Raw genomic sequence first — 25,872 nt, forward strand, 5'->3', positions numbered from 1 at the left:
TGAAAAATCATCATGTGCAGGCAAAGTAGAACCCCACATTTTAAGCTACGCTTGCCTTGCTGCACACCCTGCAGTTGTTTTCCCATCAGCCACAGCATTTCTTCTGTGATCCTGGCCCAAGGGGGCTCAGAGATGTGGAAAGCCAGCGTGAGATGGCTCCATTTTACTGACAATTTGTAACCAGACATACACTCTCCTTTGGATGGAAATAGTAGCACAGCACTTGCTGCAAGGATAATCTACAGGCTTCTTCAAGCTGCTGGTCAGGAAAGGAGATTCCAGGATGCCTGGTGCTGCCTCCATAGTGACTCATAATGCAGCAGCAGTATTGAAGCTTAGCACCACGGTTTTGAAATGCCCATCGGAGAAACTCAAGGAACAGTCCCTGGAGCTGTGTATGGTGGGCACCAGCTTATCCAGAGTGAAGGGCCGCTGCCTCCCCAAAGAATTCCAGCAATAGCTAGAATATTTCATTGTATGCAGCACCAACCTTGATACTTCAGCATTGCTCCATGCACCTGGTGCAACTGCACCTCCAACTGCAAGGAAGTAGTGTGTGCTTGCGCAGATCAGTCCAAAGATCTGATGTGCTGCTGCTTGTTCACTCCAGTGGTATTACCAAAGAGGGATTCAGACAGATGTCTCCTCCTCTAATTGAGGACAGCCTATACTTCGGGGGGGGGGGGCTAGAAACAACATTAAATTGGTCTTTACATTTAAAGTGTTTTAGAAAATGCATGTGGAAGCCGCTCGTGCTCCTGACGAAAACTGCTCCTCTGAAGCTGTTTGCAGGCCAGTGTAGGGTAGTAAACACTAGGGTGGGGGCAAGGGCAACCAGGTACACTTGATACATGCCTTAGAGGGTTAAGGCGGCTGTAGGGCCCTGCCAGACTTATGCTGTCAAGCCAAGAATGTGCCACAGCTCCCAGCTGACGAGAGATTTAATGGGCAAAATGGCAATGAGCAAAACGCCCATGCCTGTCTGCATGCACTGCAAGGCTGTGATAGTAAAATCTAGACCTGTGTTACTATGTACCAGTGTGTAGCGCCAGGTCAGGTTAGGCACCACCGCTCTGGTGGTGCAGCTCATGAAAGAGACTCCCGCCTGCAAAGAGCAGCTTTGAATCCACAGTAAGGCCTTCTGCAAACAGAAGGTCTAGTTGTTGCTACTGCTTTTGAAATCAGCCGAACAGGGACCTCTAGAGGCCAGAATGAAGTACTGCTATATTATATAGTAATGTAAAGGTAAAGGTAAAGGGACCCCTGACCATTAGGTCCAGTCGTGACCGACTCTGGGGTTGCGGCGCTCATCTCACTTTATTGGCCGAGAGAGCCAGCGTACAGCTTCCGGGTCATGTGGCCAGCATGACTAAGCCGCTTCTGGCGAACCAGAGCAGTGCCCGGAAACGCCGTTTACCTTCCCGCTGGAGCGGTACCTATTTATCTACTTGCACTTTGACGTGCTTTTGAACTGCTAGGTTGGCAGCATATAGTAATGTACAATGCTTATATAGCAAGGATGAGGAATTCAGCCTGAGGGCCACGTTCCTCCACAGGCAGCCTTGCAGGGGCCACATGCCTGTGGTGGGTGGTGCCAAAGGCAAGAGCGGCCATAGCTACATCAAAGTCTAACTTTGCCTTAGGCAGTGGACACACCATACATTTAAAGCACATTATCCCCCCCCCAACAAAAAAACAATCCTAGGGAATCCCAGACTTCAGGACTCTTTGCAGGAAGCCATATGCTTCAAATGCATGGTGGTGCACACAACCTTTGTGACCATCTTGACAATTTATTTCTACACCTTGTGGTCCAGGAGACAAACAAACAGGCCAAGCTGTAACGGCCTACATGCTGCATATTAGTTAATACAGTATGAGCAACTGCCACAAGATCCCCCTTGTCCAAAGGGATGAACTGCCTTGTGTTTACATAGCTTATCATATTCAAATCAGTTGGTAATTAGCTTTCTCATGCTGTCCAGATTTATATCCAGTTTATGTGGAATTGTGATGGTCCAAGAGGTTTTGTTTCGCGGACTCAACAGCATGCAACCCATTCAAGTTTTCAGAGGCCCTGTGCAATAAAACTGAGGTACTATCTGAGCCCCTGCCAGAAACTTTTTCCTGGTTGATTTCTAAGGATGATGCTAATTGCCTTGGAAGATGCATCCAAGAAGCTGGTCTTCCTGCTTGTTAGAGAGAGGGACTGCTTTGGTGCTTAGGAGAACAGCAATAATGGAGGGGGCATTATGAATCATGCTACCTAAGTAGAGTGCTGGTGTTTCTGGTGGCAGGTGGTCACACCCAAGATCTCAGTATCCCAGCACATGGCCAACTAAACAAGTTGCTGGCTGCAGGACCAACTACTTACAGAAAAGTTAAGATAGGAAGCACCAATAGCCATGTGGCTGCATTGAAGAGTCAAGTCATATCCAGAGTTTATTTTTCTGTTAAAAGTCAATTTGATTTCTGTATGGCCACAGACACACACACACACACACACACACACACACACACCTGCCATCAGTGACATCAATTATGGAAGGGAGACATAAACTATACGTTAAGGGAAGAAAGTCACATTGCACAAAAGCTACAATTGCCTCCAGGGAAATAAACATCACCACATTGTCAGGAGCAGTAGGCACATTCACATGTATCGTTACAACCAGGTACAATGCTCATCTCAAAACACACCAAAGGGACACACAGCAACCTGGAGGGAGAGAGGGAGGAGACAGCAGCTGAGATCTGGCCGCTGGTCCACCTTCTAGATATGTATCTGCAACACCAGAGTTCCTCTGCCCCAACTGTGTGTAGATGAGGGCAAAGGCCTTGCTTGCTTGTGATATTAACACATTACGATGGCGAGGCAAAAATATACATATTCAGATTTTGGAGGAGAACTAGAACACTTATTTCAAGAGACATGAAGAAGTAAACACCTCAGAATATATATTTTTTAAAAAGAATAAATTCTGTGCTTAACATCAGTTCTGGGATTAACAACTGATTTAATGAATGAAGCAGTTTTTATGGTTTCCTAAAACAAAGTATTTCTAGTATGAGGTGTTTTTAACTCTTTAATGGTAATATTGACCTTCTCTTCTGTTCTCTCTTCATATGCAAGAAAAGCTAAATAATCTCAATGAGAAATAGGGAGTCTTGGTTGTCAACAAGTACATGGTTCTCAGTGAATTACTGAAACATTCCCAAGAAAATTCTAGCACTGCAGCAGTCTATTGTAGGTGGGTAGAAATTTGCCTGCACCCCAAAGAATTACGTTGGAAGCTGTTTCTAGTTACATTCATGTCACTTCTTGCTACTGCCAATACTTCTCCCTTCCTCAACCCAGCAAGTGTTGCTGTCCAACCTATTATTACAAGGAAGGGACTTATCTCCCAGGAAACCACTTTTAGAATGGCTCCTTTTCAGTCATCATCAAGATATCAAAAACTGAAGACAGAAACCGGATAAAACTTAATATCAGCTTGCTTATATTGAAATCACGAATAAGGTATCGACTTCAAGACATATAATCCAAAACTGCTTATGCTAAAAACCTCCCACTTAAAACAGATTGGGAAACATAACAGGGAGATATAAGTATTTTTTTAATTTTTGCCAAACCTGCTGCAGACTCTGAGCTGCACCCTTCTCAAGACTGCAGGTAACATCCCAGCCCCCACTTTCACAGCTCTGCTTCACAAAAGCTTAGATGACTGTTAACACCTATTTATTTTTCACCATGTCAACATCCACTGAGAAATGTGTGCCACCTTCTGGATAGATATGGAAACATGCTCCACTTGGTTTGCTGAGACTTCCACATCCTAAACAATTCACCTTAGTTGGATGTTTTGGTGTTGTTCACATGTGCTGCATTCTACTCCAACAGTGAAGTGACGGGGAGTGGACTGGGCTGTGGAAAGATGGCCAGAAATGCCACCAGTTTTCATTCAGAGGAGGGTAGTCCCATTGCAGATAAAGCTCCCCAGACAGCACGAGCAAACAGCTTCAGCTGTAAGACACCATGCAATGGCTTCTTTTTGTGTCTGTATTACTCCACTACCAAACAACGTCCATCAAATCAGGCAGGTAGAATTTTGTCCACATTACTAGAAATTGTAAGAGAAAGGGCCAAAACAAGCTTAAAATAAGCCAGGTTATATGATATGTTATTGAGCTATTATCTTAAGTACCTCCTAGCTTCAAGCACATGTAACCTCCCCAAAGGCTAAAGCATGCTGAGTTTTGCACTGCCTCAACCGAGCAAGTTCTGTAACAAGCTGGCTTTCCCCCCATTTTTAGCCATGGGCTGTGTCATTTCTAAGACAGGGCATAATCAAATGAAAACACTCAATAACCAGTTCTAAAGGAAAATCTTCTAAGCTGGCCACTTTACTGCAGTTGTGCGGATATCAGATATGGCAAAGCTCCCTTCTTCATTTGCTAAGCTAGGAGTGAGCAGATCTCACAGAGATTCAGAGACGAAAAAAGGGAAGCGGAAAACCAACAAGATGTGCTTAATGCTTCTGTGTTAAGTCTAGGGGCAGACTTTGCTTACCATGTGGCAACCTGAACTGAAGAGATGTTACTACTAACCAAACAGCCAAAGGCTGCATGCAAGAAAGCTTCCAGTGACCATGTATCTGTCAGGTTAATAAGGATGCAGCACCCCCTAGAGTCCCTAGAAGAAACAGTCCTTTAATAGTCAAAACAACTATCGGCCATTTCCCTAACTTGTTGCAATAGCTTCACTTTAAAAGACTGTGCCAAAGTTTGAGGTCAGTTAGCTAATACTGCTTCAAGCTCCTCCCAGCTTCTTTTCAACACAAATAGCAATGACTCAGGAGGAAGTAGTTCAGTGTGTTGTATATGCCATAAGGGTCGTTAGCTGCCTGAATGTACCCCCTAAAAAAAAACATGGTATCACTGATATGCAGTATCAGGAATGTAAACAGAAAAGCAGGATGGCAGCATGTCAGATAGGATGCCTTCGACAGAGCAGTGGCACTGAAGACCAAAGGGGGGAAAAGTACTCCCAAATTACTCAGTCAGCCTCACTTCACACACAGCGGAATGTCAAACGAAGTCTGGCTATTAGGGCAACAGCCAGCTGTAAGATGTGTAAATGATGTGTGCGCGCACACACACAAAATGGTGCTTTTAACAGATTTCTCTAATCTAATAGGTTATAGAAAATAATGGCTTGGATCAAACAATCCATTTGCAGTGTGTTCTGCACATGTGCAATGGGTCTCTCTCATCCTTCCCTTTCCCGCTGCAGCCCCTGAGGATCTGGGGAAGCCTCTAGGTTGGCGTGGCACGCAGTAAGCAAGACTGCAGCTGGGAGGAGAGAAAAACTGGCAACACAATCAGTTTGGATTGCATGGGAGTCACTCTGTATCCAAGCTAACGTTAGCAGGGATTAGAAGCTTCTGCAAAAGAAGAAAAATTACACTGCTGGATAAATCCAGTCACCAACAAGCACCTGCTGACATAAGAAATGTTATCTGGCCTCATGAAGGCTCTGACACGGATAAAAGTCAACTTGGATACTTCAGTGAGGCCACCTTCTTGCTACCAAAAATATCAGGATATGCATAAAGGTTTCCAGAGGTAAGAACGGGAGGTCAAGGATAAATCACTTAGCCAAATACAAATTGCCTATGATTCTTCAATGGCTGAACAATGAGGCCCCTGCATCTAAGTGAGCCCTGCAAATTAGCTTTCTAAATTACAAAAAAGGAGCCTACTGATTTTGTGGATTCAGAAATAAGCTCGATTCTTGCAACTGGAGTTGTGGTCAGAATCATAATATGCTCCACGAGCTGGCTGTTTTTGAAAGTAGGCTCTATCTCCTCAGTTGCTCATAGTGTCCTTGAAACCCCAAACCTCTATGATAGCTATCTGGAAACTTTCAGAGCACAATGGTTGGTTGTTGAAAGTGTTGCAGTGGCCAGTTCTTCCATGGTTCAGGTCTGCGTCAATGTAGAGAGCTTGACCGTCGCCTCCGCCTGTGGGGGAAAAGACCACAGTTACACTGTCCCTGCATCAAGATGCAAAGCAGTGGCTCCAATCGCATGTTCAGTTCCACTACTTCTGGAGGCACAGAATGACAGCTTTCAGCTGCCCCAACATGTGAATATATATTATGAGAAGACATTATCACCCCATCAAACTGCTCTACAGTTAAGAGTTCATGGATCTCTCAGAATCCAAGGTGTATACCAGTCTTTGCCAACCTGACACCTTCCGATGTTTTGGGCAACAACATCCGGAGGGCACCACGTTGGTGAAGGCTAGCATATGCAGAGCATTCAATTATGGATATTTTAGCTTTCAGAAGAGCTTATGGTCAAGAGTCTGATGCAGAACAGATAAAATATTGCACACTGGATCTATTTGCCAAGACCATATAACACCGGTCCTGAAAGACCTCTATTGGCTCCCAGTACATTTCCGAGCACAATTCGGTGTTGGTGCTGACCTTTAAAGCCCTAAACAGCCTCAGCCCAGTATACCTGAAGGAGTGTCTCCAACCCCATCATTCAGCCCGGACACTGAGGTCTAGCTTTGAAGGCCTTCTGGCGGTTCCCTCACTGTGAGAAGTAAGGTTACAGGGAACCAGGCAGAAGGCCTTCTCAGTAGTGGTGCCTGCCCTGTGGAACGGCCTCCCATCAGATGTCAAGGAAATAAACAACTATCTAACTTTTAGAAGACATCTGAAGGCAGCCCTGTTTAGGGAAGTTTTTAATGTTTGATGTTTTACCACATCATCATCATCACTCTGTTGGAATCCGCCCAGTGTGGCTGAGGAAACCCAGACAGATGGGTGGGGTGTACATAATAAATTATTATATTATTATTATAGTCCCCCCCCCGCCAACTGTCAACATTGCAGGCCTAACTGCAGCTCGATTATCAGATGAAAATCATTCTCCTACTCCATCTTTCATTTTAACCCAGATTCAAAGATGATTTAGGAATAAAAGTCTTAACAAGTGCAAACCCCTTTGTGCCCCTACACAGAACTACAAGGCGCTGTTGCAAGAGGCAGCAACAGAAGAGCACAGGCTTACCTATAATGATGCATTCCATTCCACCAGCCATAAACATGGATGCAGCTTTGGAAGGCAGGTTGAAGTGCCGGGCAGAAAGGAAGGGGGAAAGGCGGTCTGAGGGGTCCGAGGGGAGGCTGGTTGCGGATGGAGGGTCAGAAACATGGGAGGAATTGTTCCCTTGTTCAGGTCCTGTCATGGCTAGCTCTGGGTGCCTGATTATTACCCACTCATAGCGTTCCACTTCAGGCACCAGCTAGAGAGATGAGACGAGAGGAGAGATGGAGTTATGAAGGAATTCTTCAGAGAAAATGCACTGCACTTGGCGTCTCTTCCCCCCTGCCCCCCCCCCCCGATGGCCAGAACTTGACTCACATCCCAAGAAAGATTTTCAGAATGAATTTGCACTATGAATGTTGTGGCAGGCACTAAAAAGGGAAGTTATTATATTGATAACTTGCTGTTCCTTTAGTAAAGCTCAGAGCAACTTTCAGTGGTCTCCTTGCTAGGCGTTAATCAAGTTTGATATTTGTAGAGCACGGGGGGGGGGGCGGCTTTCAGATTGCTCAGCAGCCAATATATAGAGTATTTCTGGCCTACCTTTCTAGGCAGGACTTCAATGCATGAGAGAAGTGTTAGGACATTATGGCAGTTATATTGCACAACCTCTCCCTGACATTGCATTAGGAATCTTGCAAAATCAGTATAGCTACTCAAATGTTTCATTTGGTGACCCTCTTGATTGCCACTTTAATTGTAAAGACTCGTGTGTTAAGTGAATCTGAAAAAGGTACTTACAACTAGGGATGGGGGAATATATCACTTTTCGTTTCTTGTTTCTCCCCACTCTTAAGTTCTGTTCTCCCCATTTCCACATCACTTTTTTAAAAAGGCCTTTATCAGCATTTCAGTGTGAATTCCTCCTAATATACACATTTTTCTATGCAATATCCCATGATATAATGCATTCTTGTATATTATTTTCACTGTTATATATTTATATGCACACTAGCTTATACGTTCTTGTATACATTACTTGGCTGAAGAACTGCATGGCAGAATTCAGAGAAGTGTCAATTTTGAAGGATGGCTGTGTTTTGGTTTGCTTCTTGAAAGTGCAAATTTGGTAGGTTCACCTTTAAATGCAAACTGAATCCAGTTGTCTTCCAACTTCAGAGTGACACATTTGTTTTGGTAGCTCATCAACAATCCATGTGCACCGATACTACCTTGGTCACTTGCCCAAAGCTTGAAATTCAAAATATCTACACTTCCTAGTTTGGCAACATTGCATCATACACCATGGTAGAGAAAGTGTGACACCCAACAATAATCAAGACACTTATTGCGGTAGAATATCATAACATTCAGCCTAATGAAGACTTTTGATGAACTTGGGGAAAGGTTTGCTCCATATTCATATAGATGATGATGGTTAAACGGCTGCTGCTGCTAATAGCAGCAAGGTTTAGTCTTATAAACTGATCGGTAGGTTGTTCCCCAAGGGCAAGGGGTGGTTGTGGTAAAAGGAAACATGATTACTCTGTGGTACCAGAGAGGAATGGCAAGCTAAGCTGATGGACCATGCTGAAATGGCAAAGCTGACTGGGAAACCTCAGGAACCAAGAGGACAAAAACTTTAAAAAAGAATGGGGGGAAATTATAATTTATTTATTTATAATTTATTTATTTATGCAAGCAGATGAAAACATTAGCAGGTTTTTAATCTCACTTGTAATGTAACAAATACTATGGATAATATGGATGGAAACAAAATATAGATTATGGAATAATATGCAGTTATAAATGTTGACAATAGGACCTATGGAGGGTATGGGGGGGAAGTGGGGAGATTCAGACTTATAGCTATATATGGATATGCATTTGGATTGTTATAAATTTATATTTGTAAAATCAAATAAAAATGATTTTTTTTTAAAAAGGAGTGAACATTACTGCTTCTTACCCTGAACACAAAACATTCCCCTGTTCCAAAGAAGCTCAGCTTGTTTCCTCCTCGCTTGCGTTCATTCCAGTCGGTTGATAAATAAGCCCCACAGACCTAGGATAGTAATAGCCACCATTTTAGAGAAACAATGAAGAAGTTCGAACACTTGAAGCTGTAATACTGAAAGGTATCAAAGCTGGTAGATAAAGGGACACTTCTTACAACATTTGTAGGTGCACACCTAACACACACCTTAGGTGTGAAATGCAAATCAAACATGTAAATTTGTCAACAGCAGCAACTCACAGTTGGATTTAGCAAACCAAGGTTTGCCTCTGAAGTGGCCCTGGTATGAGAGTAGCAAGTTATAGCTTTAGTTAGTCTATGGCTGTCAACCAAGATCACATTTTATGACTGGTCATTATCAGTATCAACAGGGGCCTGGAGAGAGAAAAAGAGAGAATGTATATGGGTCTTTTTGAATAGCTCTGAGATGTGCAGGAGGCACATACTGCAGCGTGTGCACTGTGATGAAGTCACCCCTCTGTAGTGGTAGGGGAAGGGAGTCTGTGGCAGAACACGTCAACCTGGAAAACAGGTTGAATTTCAAATTCAAATTTCCAAAGAAAGCAGCTAAATTGTGCTTTATTAAGCAAGCAAGGCACAAATGGCACACCAGGGAGAGTTCTAAGGAGTAATTTCATTTTTTGTCTATGGCAACTACAATAATTGATGGACAGCAGTTTAGTGAATCATATGAAATTTATAAAGTGTCTTTTATAAAGCTGCTACTTGTCCTGCTAACTTACCTCTTGGGCCGTTGTCTTAATCAGAAGGAGAGTTGGTTCATGTCCCTCGCAATGCGAATAGAACCTGATAAAAATACATATAAAACGATGGTCCCTTAGTGAAACATCCCACTGCTGGTCTTGGCAACTGTGCACACTCTCCACACACTTTTTGCATCCACACCACACTGCCAATCAAGTCCCAGTTCATTGTCTGCCTCTTTAATCAACAATAAAAACTGTTTGGGTGATGTGCTAAAAGACCAGACTCTAGTTCACAAAACCTTAAGCCATAATAAACGTCTTAGGTTTTTTAATGCCACAACATCCTTTGTTGCTTTAGCATACAGTTAGGCCTCTCAGCTAAGGAAGAGCGAGCAAAAATCCACAGTTCTATAGCACAGCATAGTCTATGGCTCAGTTTGTCCATAACGCTAAGCAAAATCACAGTACATCACAAATGTGCAGGTTCCCAGAGAGAAGGTTGTGGCTGCTTGATTTCTGGTCCTGCTGTTGCTGCATTCTATGAGCCAAGTCATGGTTTGGTTTGGCTTAGCACATCATCCAAATCTGGGTTCGTGGTCCATCTCCTTAAACTGTAAGCCAAGAATGAATCTTGGTTACAGATTGCAGTTTGTCTGAAGTGAGACAAACCACAAGCCCATGTTCAGATGACATGCTAAGACAAACCATGGCAACAACAGCAGGATGGCCAGGGAGGGGGAAAGCAGCTGCAATCGCCTTTCTGGGACCACATGCTTTCACACTAAGCCATGATTTGACTTAGAAAAAAGATCTATATGAGTTGATAGCACAACAACATACATTCAATGTAAAGCCAGCCTACAAACTCTGCTTGTGTTGAGGCAAGGCAAGGCAAGGCAAGGCAACTCTAGCAACATTCATCATACATCAGAAGCAAAGCACCCTTGCCAAGAGAATTGGCCTATGATTGTCTACATCATCTTGTGGCGTACAGTACCAAAGATTCATTTTAAAATAGTGCTGACTACATTTTACCTGCTTAAGCTGCAGCCATGTTCGGAGGTGGTGAACAGCAGCAGTGGCTGGCAAAGTGCAAAGCGCTCAGGAATCCATGACCAGATGTCTCTCATCTTCTTTACATCAACTATTTCAGACTTGAAGTTCTCAGCATGAACTGCCAAATGGACATTCTGTCTGTGGAATGACAGAAAAGTGGTGTTAAGACTGGAGTCATGGGCATTTGTCCAAAGCAACTACTGCCCAATTCGGGCCTCAACTTGTTGCCTATGGCAAATTAAAACATTTCTTTCCCTTTCCCTTTGTAGATGCATTGTAAATGACTAACAAAGAAACTAGCAGAAGGGCTAGTAACTCTATGAGCAGAAAGAGGACACCACCACACCACAGGAAAAACAATAAAAGGGCAAAACAACTAAGGGGTTTCCAGTCGCCCACAGCTTGAAATTAGGAGGGCTTGATATCCATATTAATGCTGTGGTGTTTAGCTCTGTATAAGGGTGCAGATCTCAGCAGCTCTAAGTAGTTTTGTCAAAATAATGTTCTTAAATACAAATCAGCATTTTTACATGGATAACAGGAAGTTACCATATTTTTTGCTCTATAAGATGCACCAGACCACAAGACGCACCTAGTTTTTGGAGGAGGAAAACAAGAAAAAAAATATTCTGAATCTCAGAAGCCAGAACAGCAAGAGGGATCGCTGCGCAGCGAAAGCAGCGATCCCTCTTGTTGTTCTGGCTTCTGTGATAGCTGCGCAGCCTGCATTCACTCCATAAGATGCACACACATTTCCCCTTACTTTTTAGAAGGGAAAAGGTGAGTCTTATAGAGCAAAAAATACGGTACTTTCTGTATTTGATTTTCATGTGAATAATCGATAGCTGTACATTTTGTTGTGTCCCCAAGGAAGAATACAGATTTTCAAATGGTGGGAATTCTGGGAAATTTTAAAACCTACTATACCATAAGTTGTTACCTTGCAACTAGGATCAGCTTTGCCCTTTCATGGTTTCCCCACTGATTTGGTAGACATATTTACAAGCTACCCCATTTCCCAATCAAAGCTATAGCCATTGAAAATCACTTGGAAGGTTTTGATGTAAACACCCTTCCCCAGTCATGACTGCTGTTCAAAACCAGCAGGGGCCCCAGGTGATACCATTACAGAGGAAACTGTACAACCATAAATATATTCAGAGCTATATGCCACTCATGGAAATTCTTTTCCAACTGTTGCCCAAGTATGAAAACAGACTTGAATGTGGCTATACCCATGGAGTTAAAGAATCCACAGAAGGCTCAGTTGCTCCAAAGCACTGGAAGCCAATACATAAAACAGGAGGATGACATACAAGCCAGTGACAAGGAAATATAGCCAATTCTTTTTGACAGCCAAGCTAGAGTTAAATGCAGGTTTCACAGCTTATATCAGAGATATGCAAGAACTGTACCATGAAGCAAGCCAAACTTTGGAGTTATTATACAGTACATGCTAGGAAGAAGAGTTGAAATGCAGGCCACTTATAGTGCAAAGGCATTCTTTAAAAAAAAGGGGGGGGAGCCACCTGTCCATTTTATTATGGACACATCTGCATACTGTAAACCTTGCAGAAAACTAGCGGCTAATAGAATGATAGAATTGTGGAGTTGGAAGGGACCCAAAGTCATTTAGTCCAATCCCCTCCAATGCAGGAATTTCAGCTAATGAATCCCTGGCAGATGACCATCTAACCTCATTTAAAAAATCTCCCATCACCTCCATCACCCTCCAAGGTAGCCAGTTCCATTGTCAAACATCTTCTGCCACCAGAAAGTTTGTCCTAATGTTTAGTCGGAATCGCCTGCACATCTCTAATTAAGTGAGGGAAATGGGATTCTCATTCATGGGTAGTTTCAAAATTTAACTGAAGTACAGTGACAGTTTCAGAAATGGTGTGGCTCCGTTTCTGAAGCAGCTCATGTTTTGTCCTTAAACCAGAAATTAATCAAAATGCACAGTTGACTGTATATGCTAAGGGCAGGATGTGTTCCCTTCAGCACAGATAAGCCACAGAGCCAGTTATATGTACTTCCGAAGTACATATGTATTGCCAAAGATGTTGTTTTTGTTTCAAACACTTCAGGTTTTGGATAAGACGGAGTGCTTTCAGAAGTGGCAGAGAGATATTTCTAAGTTTGTCTGGCAGGGCAAAAAGCCCAGAATTAAGTTTAAGATATTAACTGATGCGAAAGAAAGAGGGGGCTTTGCCCTGCCAGATCTAAAGTTGTACTATGAGGCCGCAGCGTTCTGCTGGCTAAAAGACTGGCTACTTCTTGAAGACACTGATGTGTTGGATTTGGAAGGGTTTAACAATACTTTTGGATGGCATGCATACTTATGGTATGACAAGGTTAAAGTCAATAAGGCCTTCAAGAACCATATTGTCAGAAAATCACTGTTTAATGTCTGGACAAAATATAAAGACTTGTTGGAAAATAAAACTCCAAGGTGGCTTTCACCTTTGGAAGCTAAGGCCCGAAAAAGACCCAATATGGAGGCTAAATGGCCAAAATATTGGGAAATACTAGAAAAAGATGGAGACAACTGGAAATTGCAGAGTTTGGAGAAAATGAAGGATAAAGTGCGAGACTGGTTACATTACGCTCAGATTAAAGAAGTCTTTAAAAATGACAAGAAACTAGGGTTCCAGGTGGAGAAATCGAAACTAGAAACAGAACTGTTAGAACCAAAGTCTAAGGTACTTTCAAGGATGTATAACTTGCTGTTAAAATGGAATACACAAGATGAAATGGTTAAATCGGCTATGATAAGGTGGGCGCAGGACATTGGGTATAATATCATGTTTGAGGACTGGGAAAGGTTGTGGAGTACTGGGTTGAACTTTACTGCATGCAATGCTTTGAAAGAAAATGTAATGAAAATGATATATAGATGGTATATGACCCCAGTCAAACTTGCAAAAATATACCACCTGTCTGATAATAAGTGTTGGAAATGTAAAGAGAGTGAAGGAACATTCTTCCACCTCTGGTGGACCTGCCCTAAAGTGAAGGCGTTCTGGGAAATGATTTATAATGAACTCAAAAAGGTATTTAAGTATACCTTCACAAAGAAACCAGAGGCCTTTCTTTTGGGTATTGTCGGCCAAGGGGTGGTAAAGAAGGACTGGACATTTTTTATGTACGCAACAACAGCAGCAAGGATACTTCTTGCAAAGCACTGGAAAGCTCAAGATCTACCCACACTGGAAGAATGGCAGATGCAACTGATAGACTATATGGAACTGGCCGAGATGACTGGCAGAATCCGTGACCTGGGAGAGGAGAAGATGGAGGAGGACTGGAAGAAATTCAAGATTTATTTACAAAAATACTGTAATTTGAGTGAATGTTAAGCAGGATGCTAGATCATAAACAATTGAGCACCACTAAATTAGATGATTTAAGATAATAAGTGAGATTGAGAAAATATAAACTTTTTTGAGAATTACAAGATTATAAATATACAGATGGGACATAAGAATGCAAATAAGATGATAAATTGCTGGCAAAAAGTTACAACGATGAAAGTGGGAGCGGGAGATGTGAGGAAGTCCAAAGAAAATGTGAAATTATGTTAAGACATATGTTATATTGTTTATTATATCTATTTCTATATTAAACCCTAATAAATATTCTTAAAAATATATATATATATGTACTTCCGAAGCACTGCAGATAGGAGCCTGCATGATATCAGCAGAGGATTATCAGGTTGTTGATTAGTCTCCTTCCAAGCATGATCTACAACTTGTGAAGGCTGCTCTGTTCAGTGTGCATGCTACAATTTATCACTAATCTCTAAGCCTTAAAACCACCAAGGCTTAGGCAGCTCAAGCTAACATGAATCTCATGTCTTGTTACCAAAGCACATGGACTGTGTACCTACCTGTGGCAGAGTGATTAATAAACATGATGCTAACCAGTACTTTTTTTTTCTAAACAAATTTTTTTAGGGGTACTCTCATTTTGACTCAAAAAAAAATCACCATTTTATGGTTCAAATCGGGAAAAATAAATACACTAAATGGACAAAAGTACAAAGATTCACAAAATGTTTAGGGGTACGTGTACCCCAGAGTCCCCACAGAAAAAAAGCACTGCTGCTAACAAGAAATTTGTTAAAAGTTCACTACTGGCTTCTCAATTATGGGCTTGAATACCACATGGGCTTGTATACTTTTAAAAAGATCTTGGAAACAAGCTTAACTGAGGGTGGGGAAGAACATGCCATTCATCCAATTTGGGCTGCAGGCAATAGTTCCACACTTAGTCACACCTTCATGTGTTGCATTCATTTTCTGTATTTGTGCATGGGCTGTAGGAAGCTCTTTTTGGTTAATGCCTTAATGCATTGAGCCATGCCCCTGATTGTCACCAGGCTACCTTAGGTGCTTTCTTCCAAGTTTCCAGTACAATGTGCTTCTGTTGCTTCCAAGGTGAAAAAAATAAGAAGGAACTGGTGTTATACAGGCAATGACTAATTGACAGGTGACAGCGCACACGTGCATTGCCACAACCCAGAAGGGGCTGAAAAAAAGGCGGGAGGGTAACTGGCTTATGTGCACTCCGCCAACATGCAAGGGGGTCAGGAACATAACTTGTGCAAAGCAGTCATTGCCTGTACTAAGGGGAAGTCTGAGCAACAAAGAAGACCCTGATAGGGAATCAGCATGTGCAGCCATCTGTCTAAGGTTCAGGGAAGAAAAAAATTAGGGAGATTCAAGGGTCAAGGCTCACTGAGAGCAAGCCCGGGAGGAGATCTGGCTGTGAAGGAGGCTTGACATGTCCCAAAGCAATATGGGCCTAGGAACTTTTCCATCATTTATTTTGAAAGACTCTCTGGAAAAAGGAGAAGGCAAATGAAGGATAGTGTCATGAAATAATAAAAGCAGCAAACAGACAAAAGAAGTGCTTATATATATATATGTGTGTGTGTGTGTGTGTGCGCGAGCACATGCATGCACATATGTGAGAGACCGACTGACCAGCATATGTATGAACCAGCAGGGCAGAGGTGGTCAGAAGCAAGGAGATGGAACAAAATACAAGGAACATGTAAATATATAGGCACTATATGGAGGGACTTTACACCTACCACATGTGCTTGTCTGAATGGCAGGGAGGATGACTCCCATATAGCAACCCGGCCTTAGTCCTCAAACCACCTTCAGACATATAAGTGGCAACATACAACCCTGTCAGTAAGAGTAAGGTACTTTATGCCTATAACGCTATCTGAAGAATTGCAGCCAATATACCCTTATGATAGTTAAGTGGAATTTATATACCAGATCATCTGAACACCTCCCTAGGCACAAAACTATCTTGGGCTGTACTACTAGGGCAGGCATCCCCAAACCTGGCCCTTCAGATGATTTGGGACTACAATTCCCATCATCCCTGACCACTGGTCCTGTTAGTTAGGGATTATGGGAGTTGTAGTCCCAAAACATCTGGAGGGGAGGGCCGAGTTTGGGGGTGCCTGTACTACCGTTATTAACAATCTTTATCTATTCACACAAAGCAACTTCATGTTTAACATTCTGCCTATCACTATATGGCTCAGAAGTTCTTTTAACAACAAAAGACTAGTAGCCCCTACAGTATGTTAGAATAGGCTTGTGTTTCACCAGTGAAATCCTCACGAAAGTGCAGAGAAATAAGGCTAGACTAGAATGCAAACCTTGTACAGCATACTTGACAGCAGGACTGTTGAAAGCTCTGGAAAGACATTTGTGAATTGCAACCCCCCCATCCTGCTTCCCCACCATCTGATACTGCAGTAAGTACTGGCATAACCAGCCAAGCATAAGCCGCGATAACAGCCATTAGGAAGTCAAGCCAAGGCAGAAGAGAAAAGCAAAGCGTGGAGTATTCAAATCTTGAAACCTACCTTTTTGGGGATGCAATGCTGCAAAGAGGAGGGGTGCAGCAGACAGGGAAACGACAGTACGAGACAAAAGAGAGAGAAATCAAGAAAAGTTCAGTAAATTAGAGTCTAGAGAAAAACTCAAGAGTAAGATTTGAAGTCAAATGAACGAGATTAAAGAACAGATGGACACCCAACCATTGTATCACAGTTCTTCCTCCTCAATTCTCTTATCACATTTATCTTTCTATACAATGTCTCTTCACCTAACTGCTTATGACTTCTGAACTTGCCCTTCAACCTTCCCTTCTACTCTCACTCCTTATACACGACTGCGCTCTGTTGTTGAGGTTTTCCTGTTTCGCACAATGTAGAAATTGGGTCTTTAGTGCTGTGGTACTTACCTTTTGACTTCATTTGATCTGATCTGGATTATTTAATTTCCATACCGCTTAATGTATTTAAAATATATCTAAGTGGTGTACAAAAAATGAAGCAACAGACAACTTAAACAAAATATTACAAAAATACAGAGTTAACATAAAAATGGAATCCCCTCCCCTTGGAAAATTGGACAGGTGCAGATTACATAATTTCAAAAACCAAACCATTTGCATGTGTGAAATGCTAAGAAACTATTTGTGAGGCTATTTACCGAGCTCCTTGAAGCTTTACATTTTGGGCCACACAACCAGAACACATTTCCTCCAATCAAGTTTCTGTGATTACAGAATACTAGCTGTTCTTCAGCTTATACAAAAGCACAGCGTTCTCATGCCTGTCAGCCACTGGTCTTGTGCCATTTCTACTAACGATAAATGGAATATTTAGAACACTGACCCAAATCTCTGAAATGTCAATGCTTCTGACAAGAATATAGAAACTTTAAGGCTTTCACAAACACTTGTCAGCTGAATAAGCCCCAGCGGAACATCTTAAAGGGCTCTTTCATCAAAGATGCCTCGTGCACTTAACTCTGCCCAGTTTTAGTACTTTTAGCTGTAGCCCTTTCCCCCATTTCTCTTAAGTTTGTCTTTATAGATTGTAAGCCAGTGTTCAAAATTAACTGGGCGCCTGGCACTTTTTGCTACTGGCGCAGGTCCATGACGCAGCCTTTCCACAGGCCACCCAAATGCAACTCACAGATCAGTTTAAAAACCTCTGCCTTAGTTCATAGTTAATACCAGTTCCATTTCCACTGTGTTTCTCTTTCTTGCATATTGGACAACTGAATTTCTGTAAGAGCAATCTACAGTCAAGCAATGTAGTTGAGGTCACAGAATTTTAGAATCACAGAATTGTAGTGTTGGAAGGGACCTGAGGGTCATCTAGTCTAACCCCCTGGGATAAGTAGCCTTTCTTTGTGGTGATACCATCTGAAGAAGTATCTGAAGAAGTGTGCATGCACACAAAAGCTCATACCAATAACAAACTTAGTTGGTCTCTAAGGTGCTACTGGAAGGAATCTTTTTATTTTGTTTCGACTTCAGCAGACCAATACGGCTACCTACCTGTAACACAAATATATGTCGTAAAATCATTTTAACTTTTAATGAAAAGTAGCCTTAGGAGGCTATTGAAGACCGGCAGAAGGGAACGGGGTGTGTTACCCTTTTCTCTCTAGCTGTTTTATGTTCAAAATCATCCATCTCAGCTACTATATAAACATCTGGAACCATGTGGGAAAGAAAGCAGAAGGCAATTTTGAGCAAACAGCAAGTAAAAGAGGGGCAGGAGAGGAATGATAAGGCAACTTCCAACTTCCTGCGCTCAAAATTCCAACCTCCTAAGGCTTTTTTATTGAAAATCAGAAACAATTGTGTTTTGCTGCATTCAGCATGCCTTCTGTAGGTCTGATTCTGAAACAGAAGTTAAGCATCTCTCACAAAACCTAACAGCTCTGGGTACCTTTGCCTTTACTTGTCTTCTGAGCCTCTATTCATTATAAAAATGCATCTCACCTTTCCATTATTTTTAAGATGCTCAAGGCAGCTTCCAACATTTTAAAAGAAAGCCATCACAATTTCATCAACAACAAAAATACCGTATTTTTTGCACCATAACACTCACTTTTTTCCTCCTAGAAAGTAAGGGGAAATGTCTGTGCGTGTTATGGAGCGAATGCCTGCGGGTGGTGGTGGGGATCTGTTGCAGTCGTGAGCAGAGGATCCATGATTCCCCTTCCTTCCCTCCTCCATGGTTACAAAGCATGGATCCACATGGATCCTCAGGATTTTTGCATTGGGCTACTCCAAACTCACTGTCAGATCACATGTCTGTGGCCACAGCATGAACCACAAAAATCATATATCCGCTATTTCGTTTAGAATATTTTTTTCTTGTTTTCCTTCTCTAAAAACTACGTGCGTGTTATGGTCTGGTGCGTGTTATAGAGCGAAAAATACGGTAAATTTAAAGAGGGGAAAAGTAACTTGCAACTGAGCACGTCAAAAATATATTGAAAGAAGAATGCCTTTTATCAAAATGTTGGAATGCCACAGGGGGAAGAGTACAAAACAAGCACACAATTATACCCTGACAGGAGTTCTATAATCTAGGTGGGGCATCGGAAAAGGCTTTCTCCTGCTTCTCCCATTAGTAGTTGAGGCTTTGCAAATGCAGAGAAGACCCTCTTCAGATCTTAATGAAGGGGGCAAGTTCATATGGGAAGTCACAGTTTCTTAGATTTAAGACATAATATATTTAGAGTTTTAAAAAACATGACTAGTGCTTTGAATTAAGCATTGAAAGAGCTCCACCACTATGGTCCTTGTGAAAAATTAAAGTTCTTTAAAAGCCCAATCATCAGAAGCTGAAAAAGCAAACATACACATGTAATTATTTGGTTATGTTGGTACAGTCTCTATACTTTTCCACTGAGCACCCACATTATTCTGCTTTTGCAACCATATCCACTTCCCATGTAAGTCAAGAGTATTACTAGAGGAGAGGGAAAGCCTTTCTGGAGTATGTATGAATCCCTTTTACCTCTTCTGTTTGACGGTTATGCCTTTCTGCTGAAGAGCCTTCTCATTGGCCATCTGCAAAAGCTGGATCTCCTTCCGTGAAAAGAGCCGAATCGCAAAAGCTTTCTCTAGCAGTTTCTCAGGAGATACTGACTTTGCAATATCCCTAACGAAAGCTCGGATGTCCTGCTGAACGTTGTCTGACTCCATAGTCTGCCCAACCCTGACTTTATGAAAGAATTTGAGAAGAGCTAGTGCGACACGGTATAGAACCTTATAGCCCTCTACCAAGAATACATCAAAGACCCGTGCAACATATATCAGAGGCAGTTCTCCAAAAAGCCACCGTTGCCAGTCTGAATATACTTCTAGCACATCCTTGGAAACTGCTACCATCAGCTTGTGGGCCGCCTGACAGTATTTGTTAACCAGATCGCCAAAAGTCATGCAAGACGACTCAAAAGCCAAGAACGTCTGATCAATGAAGTGCTTGGAGGGATCGTTGCAGGCAAGGATGCGGCAGACCTTCTCAAAGCACTCTGCTTCATCCCTACTGTAATGGAGGAGAAGTGCTACCACTGAAGGCAGAGCTGGGCAGAATGATATGTCCGGGAACTGGCTTGCAATGCATGAAATTATCTTCCTGACTGCCCCAATGCCTTCTGCATTCAGGCAGTAAGTGGGAACAAGGCTGTTGTCCACAAATTCTGGAAGCGGAAGACTGCCGCTGTTACGTTTGCCAGCAATTTTCACCACAATGTCCCGGTAGACGTGGGCATCTGGAGTCACTGTGCGGCAAGGGATATCATTAATCAGTTTGTGGTACACTTTGGCTCTTAAAGAGTGGTTTTTGGCCCAATATCCCTGGCGAGCCAGTTGCTTCAGGTCCTGAAATTCTGTGCTGGTCAGTTCCTTTGCATCCTGGTCCTGGATTGTAGAATCCATTTTATCCCAGTCTATAAAGCGGCTATATTCACCCATAGCTATTAAGATAGTCTTCGCAGAATGACATAAAAACAAGTATCTTATCTGGCCCTTGAAGCACTTTCACTTTTTCCTGGAAAAGAACAAAGCACACAACAGGTTACGGCTACTTTCGTGTCAAGAACACAAGTTGTTCCTAGCTTGTCCTGCTATTGGCAGTGGAGTACAAGTTCCAGACTGCCTGCAAAGGGGCTTCACTCAGATAATTAATGGCTTATTACTTTCAAACTGATGTATTTCCCTCCTCAGTGGGTTAACCTTTTCTATCTGTGCAATACACTGTTCTGTGGCTGACAACTGTAGTAAACTGAGCTGAAGAATACCATAATTTGCCTCAAACATACCTTTCCAGCACATCTTATTTATATGGTACCAGAAAGCAGGGAGGTGGGGGAAAATTATACAGGACATCAGAAAATAAAGATGCAAATGTTACTGCCATATCAGAATCCTGTCTTTTGAGGAAGGATTTGCCACAGGAGACTACATTATCAAGCTTTTTGGGAAATGCAATGGCTTCGTGAGCATACTAGGTCATAGGCAGGAAAGGATTTTACTAGCTGTAGCCAAATAAAAACAGGAATCCTGTTGTACCTTAAAGCCTAATTAATTAATGCCATAATAAATTAGTCTTTCAAGTGCCACAGGACTCTAGTTCTTTTTGCTGTAACGAACAGGGCTAATCCTCTGGAAGATACAGCCTAACAAGTCAGGTTAACATAGGCCTGTACAACACTTGGAAGAGCAGGAGTCCAACAACAAAGTCAGGGATGTACGTTCACCATGCACATAGTTAGTCTGTCTGTAGAATGGCAATAAATTGTTTAGTCCCAAAGTTTAAGCAGCAGCTTTCCAATAGGAAAGCAAATTTGCTTTTGTAAGCAGAGCTTTGGAAATTCAGTATTGGCTGTTGAATTAAGTGCTATGACGGACTTAATAAAAGACAAGTTAAGTGGTTCTCCATCACTTAAAAACCAGATAACTTTAAGAAATTAAGTGTCTATCAATATGTTTTCTATAACAGGTTACACTAATGCATGAAATACTGGCTCATGTGCCAAGAGTGGGTGTTGTCTCATTTCTGTTAAAATTCTGAACCTTTGCCTACTCTAAGGAAAACATGCTTATAAATACTGCATATAAATAGGCATGGCAATGAGGGCAAGTCCTTGTCCAGATAAATCAAGATCTTGGTTGAATATTAATCTGGATATCTGAGATTCCACATTAGTCTCAAAATTAGTATGGTGTAAGATCAAATGATATAGCCAATGTTAGTCCTACTCACAAGTAGACCAATTAAAATTTCTAACCTAACTCAGGCACATTCATTTCAATTATTCTACTCTGATACAACCCATGTCTTTAGGAAGCCCTATGCAGATATGGTTTGAAACTATATCAGGCACATGCAGAATCAGAACTGCATCACACATTACATGCAACACTCTATGGGTATACATAGACTATCACGTGTAGGTTCTATATCAGGGATAGCTAATCTGTTGCCTTGCTGGACTACAACACCCCTATTACTGGCCATGCTGGCCAAGGCTGATGGTATTTGAATTCCAACTTCTAGAGGGCCACAGGTTAGCCACCTTTATAATACATGGTTAAAGGGTTACAAGTGGGAACTGTTGCAACATAGAGTTCTTCTGTTTAGAATTCCTGCCAGCCATGCCCTTTTCCAGAACACTCCTTTCTATTCCTCCCACCCACACCCAAATAGCCCACCAGTATTTTTCAAAAAGGGACGCGGGTGGTGCTGTGGGTTAAACCACAGAGCCTAGGACTTGCCGATCAGAAGGTCGGCAGTTCGAATCCCTGCGACAGGGTGGGCTCCCGTTGCTTGGTCCCTGCTCCTGCCAACCAAGCAGTTCGAAAGCACGTTAAAGTGCAAGTAGATAAATAGGTACCGCTCTGGCGGGAAGGTAAACGGCGTTTCCATGCACTGCTCTGGTTCGCCAGAAGCGGCTTAGTCATGCTGGCCACATGACCCGGAGGCTGTACGCCGGCTCCCTCGGCCAATAAAGTGAGATGAGCGCTGCAACCCGCGTCGACCATGACTGGGCCTAATGGTCAGGGGTCCCTTTACCTTATTTTTCAAAAATATCTCCTCACCCCTTAAATATTTTTTGCTTTTAAGAAAAATACTTCTACAAATCCAAGCCTGCCGATATCTCCCGCTTGCCAGAGTTGGTGCTATCTAGGTTATGCAAAAATCCACATACAGAAGATGAGTTTACTATTAGTATACAGTTGCAATCAAAATTTCCTCTTTGGTAGAGTTCCTTTTTCTCCTGCTTCAGCACAAACAGATCAACCTGCTTATACATTCCAGTTAAGTATACAGGGTTTACAGCAGAGCACATAGGTGAGAATCACAGCTGTTGCCCTCGAACATTTGGTTATTTTTATCAGGCTTGAAAATAGCAGCCACCTTAAAGACAATTCATTTATTTATGGCATGAGCTTCTGTACCTTTTGAAATCTCAGTGTCTGCACTCTGCAAAATATATTCGTTTTTAAATATGCATAAAAGTTTGACCAAAAAGCAGAACTGAGAAAAACAAAAGTAAAACCCCTGCAAACAAGTGACAGTTTGGATTTAATGGCAGAAGCCAGTTTCCAGCACTGCTGGTTCCCAACAGGTTCACTGTTTGCTGAGACTAGAAGTGTCGCTGTTGTTTTTAAAAAGGGGCTGGGATTAGGAGGCAGAATGGGAAATAATTAGTATTTTAGTCCACTGTTATGGATTACCCAACAGGGATTAAGTGTTCCTGGTAAGGTTGTCTTGAGTCACATCCCTGATTTGGTCAGATTGCCAACTGCAGACTGCTGCCTCTTTAGTAGCAACTCTCCACAACACTTTTTGCAGAACTGTGAACCCCATAGCCCCTCTTCCAAGAAAAGCAAAAAACTATTTTCTATGAAGAAATCCAGGTGCTGTAACTCGATTAAATAATGCAACAACACTGGTGATTGTTTCATGTAAATTAATCTTGTTAGTCACAGGGAGGCACAAAGAACTATGATGCTCTGGTCTCTATCAGCCGTCAGATCTGAATGGATGGGAATCTGATCCTCTTCAACTGGCCTGTCTATACAGCTTAGCTGAGCCACTTCTTTTATTAGTCTCAGAAAATCCTCTTCCTCTTGGCTTTTGAGACTGCATCAGTCACAGCACCACTTTCTGGTCTACCGTTGCAACACTAAGGGCTAGAAATTTGCTGAGAAAGTAGTTGAGATTATTTTGTTGGATGAAACCAAGGTCCAGCTAGCCAGCATTCTCTTTTCTGTAGAAGTCTAATGTAAGCTTCCCAGAGAGATCTAAACAGCCCTGCTTCTACACAGCAATATTTGAGCTCTGTACATAGAAGTATCATTTAGCTATTAAAGTGAGTAGCTGTAGACTTAAACCCAGATTCGACCACGGCAGAATGGTCTGATAAAAAGCCAGGATATGCACAAGCTTTTGAGCAACCTGCACACAAACCCTTTGCTCTCACTTGACTCTTCTCTTTGCCTGCTAATGTAAACAGACCAAGAAGGCTCAGTTAATCTTGCCTACTGCGTACAACCCAGGGACTATGGTTAATAGTTTCCAACCGAGTCAGGAAATAGAGGCCAATCGTGGTTTTTAAAGTAGCAAGCTACAGAAGAAGGGAACAGGTAAAACCTTGATTTGTGCTCTTACCTGTAGCCTAGTCACTTGCCTGCTAACTTATTATCTCTGTCAATCAAGTTTTTATAAAAAGTCAGATCCTTAATTCATTTTGGGTCATATACACCTAATGTAGGTGCGTATCTATGGCTAATAACTTTTGTGGATTTATTTGGAAGGGCAACATACCTTCTTTGGTTCGATTAAGAAGAGTAGACCATTTGGCATTCCCCCAGAGCACTCAGTCAGAACCGTGTTGACATTTTATACAGTAAAGTCTTTGCAACTTAGAGAATGCGGGTATCTTTTATTAGTACAAAAATACTGTAGAAGTGAAAAAGGTTAACACCCCTTCTTCCTTAATTTCTGTATTAACTCTAACATTTCTTACCATTAATGCTACAAGAACACATATGGACACAAGGACACATTCACAAATATGGGACCAGATCCACATTACCACACAGATGCCCAAATCTTTGAAGTAATGCAATGAGCAGAATGAGTGTAATGGCACCTCACTTTATACAAACAGATAATTTCCAAGGGCTCCCATTCTTGTTTATATCAGCTCTTCCAGATTTCTAAACACACACACACACACACACACACACACACGGATGGTCAGCACTTGTTCAGTAATTATTTTTGTCAGTCTTGAATTGAGCAAGGGATGTTACTAGTGGACAAGGTAAGGTTTTAAAGTATCAATTTCATGGTATTTACACTGATGCCATTCCTTATGGGTACAATGGTACCTCGGGTTAAGGACTTAATTCGTTCCAGAGGTCCGTAAAAGGTAAAAGGTACCCCTGCCCGTACGGGCCAGTCTTGACAGACTCTAGGGTTGTGCGCTCATCTCACTCTAGAGGCCGGGAGCCAGCGCTGTCCGGAGACACTTCCGGGTCACGTGGCCAGCGTGACGTCCAGAGGTCCGTACTTAACCTCAAACTGTTCTTAACCTGAAGCACCACTTTAGCTAATGGGGCCTCCTGCTGCTGCTGCTGCGCTGCCGGAGCACGATTTCTGTTCTCATCCTGAAGCAAAGTTCTTAACTCGAGGTACTATTTCTGGATTAGCGGAGTCTGTAACCTGAAGCGTATGTAACCCGAGGTACCACTGTATTTAGAAGAGGGACCATTCTACTAGGGAAAGGTGACTGTGGGGCCAGGATGACCAAGTTCCAAATTATTGTCATAAAGATTTTTTTTGTGGGGGTAAAGAAAAGCTCCAAGGGATTTGCAAAGCTTCAGTTTTCTTTAAACAGACATGCAGAAATCTAGACAAGTGCAGCAACAGGAAACATTAGATTTACTGAACAATAAGACATGCATTATTGGCAACAGAAACAATTCTCTCACCTCAGGAAATGTCTACCTCAGTTCATCTATGAGAGTTAATGAAATACTGTTTCTGTAGTGGAATTGTCCAACACTGAAGCACTGAGTTCAATGGATTGCCTTAATGAGGTTAAATGTAGTTCGATTATCTCCTTGTGAATTGCCTCAGGCTTTGTGTACATCAGCATCAGCTTCT

The 25,872-nt window shown here is 42.2% G+C and overlaps 1 protein-coding gene across 5 annotated transcripts in view; it reads right to left on the minus strand.

The window, feature by feature from the left end:
- Positions 1-2,416: 2,416 nt before the first annotated feature.
- TBC1D24 (TBC1 domain family member 24) overlaps positions 2,417-25,872 on the minus strand; it is a 32,918-nt gene continuing 9,462 nt past the window's right edge. For 4 of the 5 annotated variants that reach the window (XM_080981985.1, XM_080981984.1, XM_080981982.1 and 1 more), the window contains exons 2-8: positions 19,708-20,742; positions 16,744-16,761; positions 10,824-10,982; positions 9,825-9,888; positions 9,034-9,129; positions 7,089-7,323; positions 2,417-6,023 (exon numbers count right to left, since the gene is read on the minus strand). In XM_080981985.1, coding sequence (XP_080838111.1) covers positions 5,869-6,023; positions 7,089-7,323; positions 9,034-9,129; positions 9,825-9,888; positions 10,824-10,982; positions 16,744-16,761; positions 19,708-20,666 — 1,686 coding nt within the window. In that variant the 5' untranslated portion in view covers positions 20,667-20,742 and the 3' untranslated portion in view covers positions 2,417-5,868. The remainder of the gene's footprint in view (positions 6,024-7,088; positions 7,324-9,033; positions 9,130-9,824; positions 9,889-10,823; positions 10,983-16,743; positions 16,762-19,707; positions 20,743-25,872) is intronic. The other variant, XM_080981986.1, reaches the window with a different exon arrangement.

The sequence above is a fragment of the Podarcis pityusensis genome (assembly GCF_964106645.2).
Source record: "Podarcis pityusensis genome assembly, chromosome: 14".
NCBI classification, from domain to species: Eukaryota; Metazoa; Chordata; class Lepidosauria; order Squamata; family Lacertidae; genus Podarcis; species Podarcis pityusensis.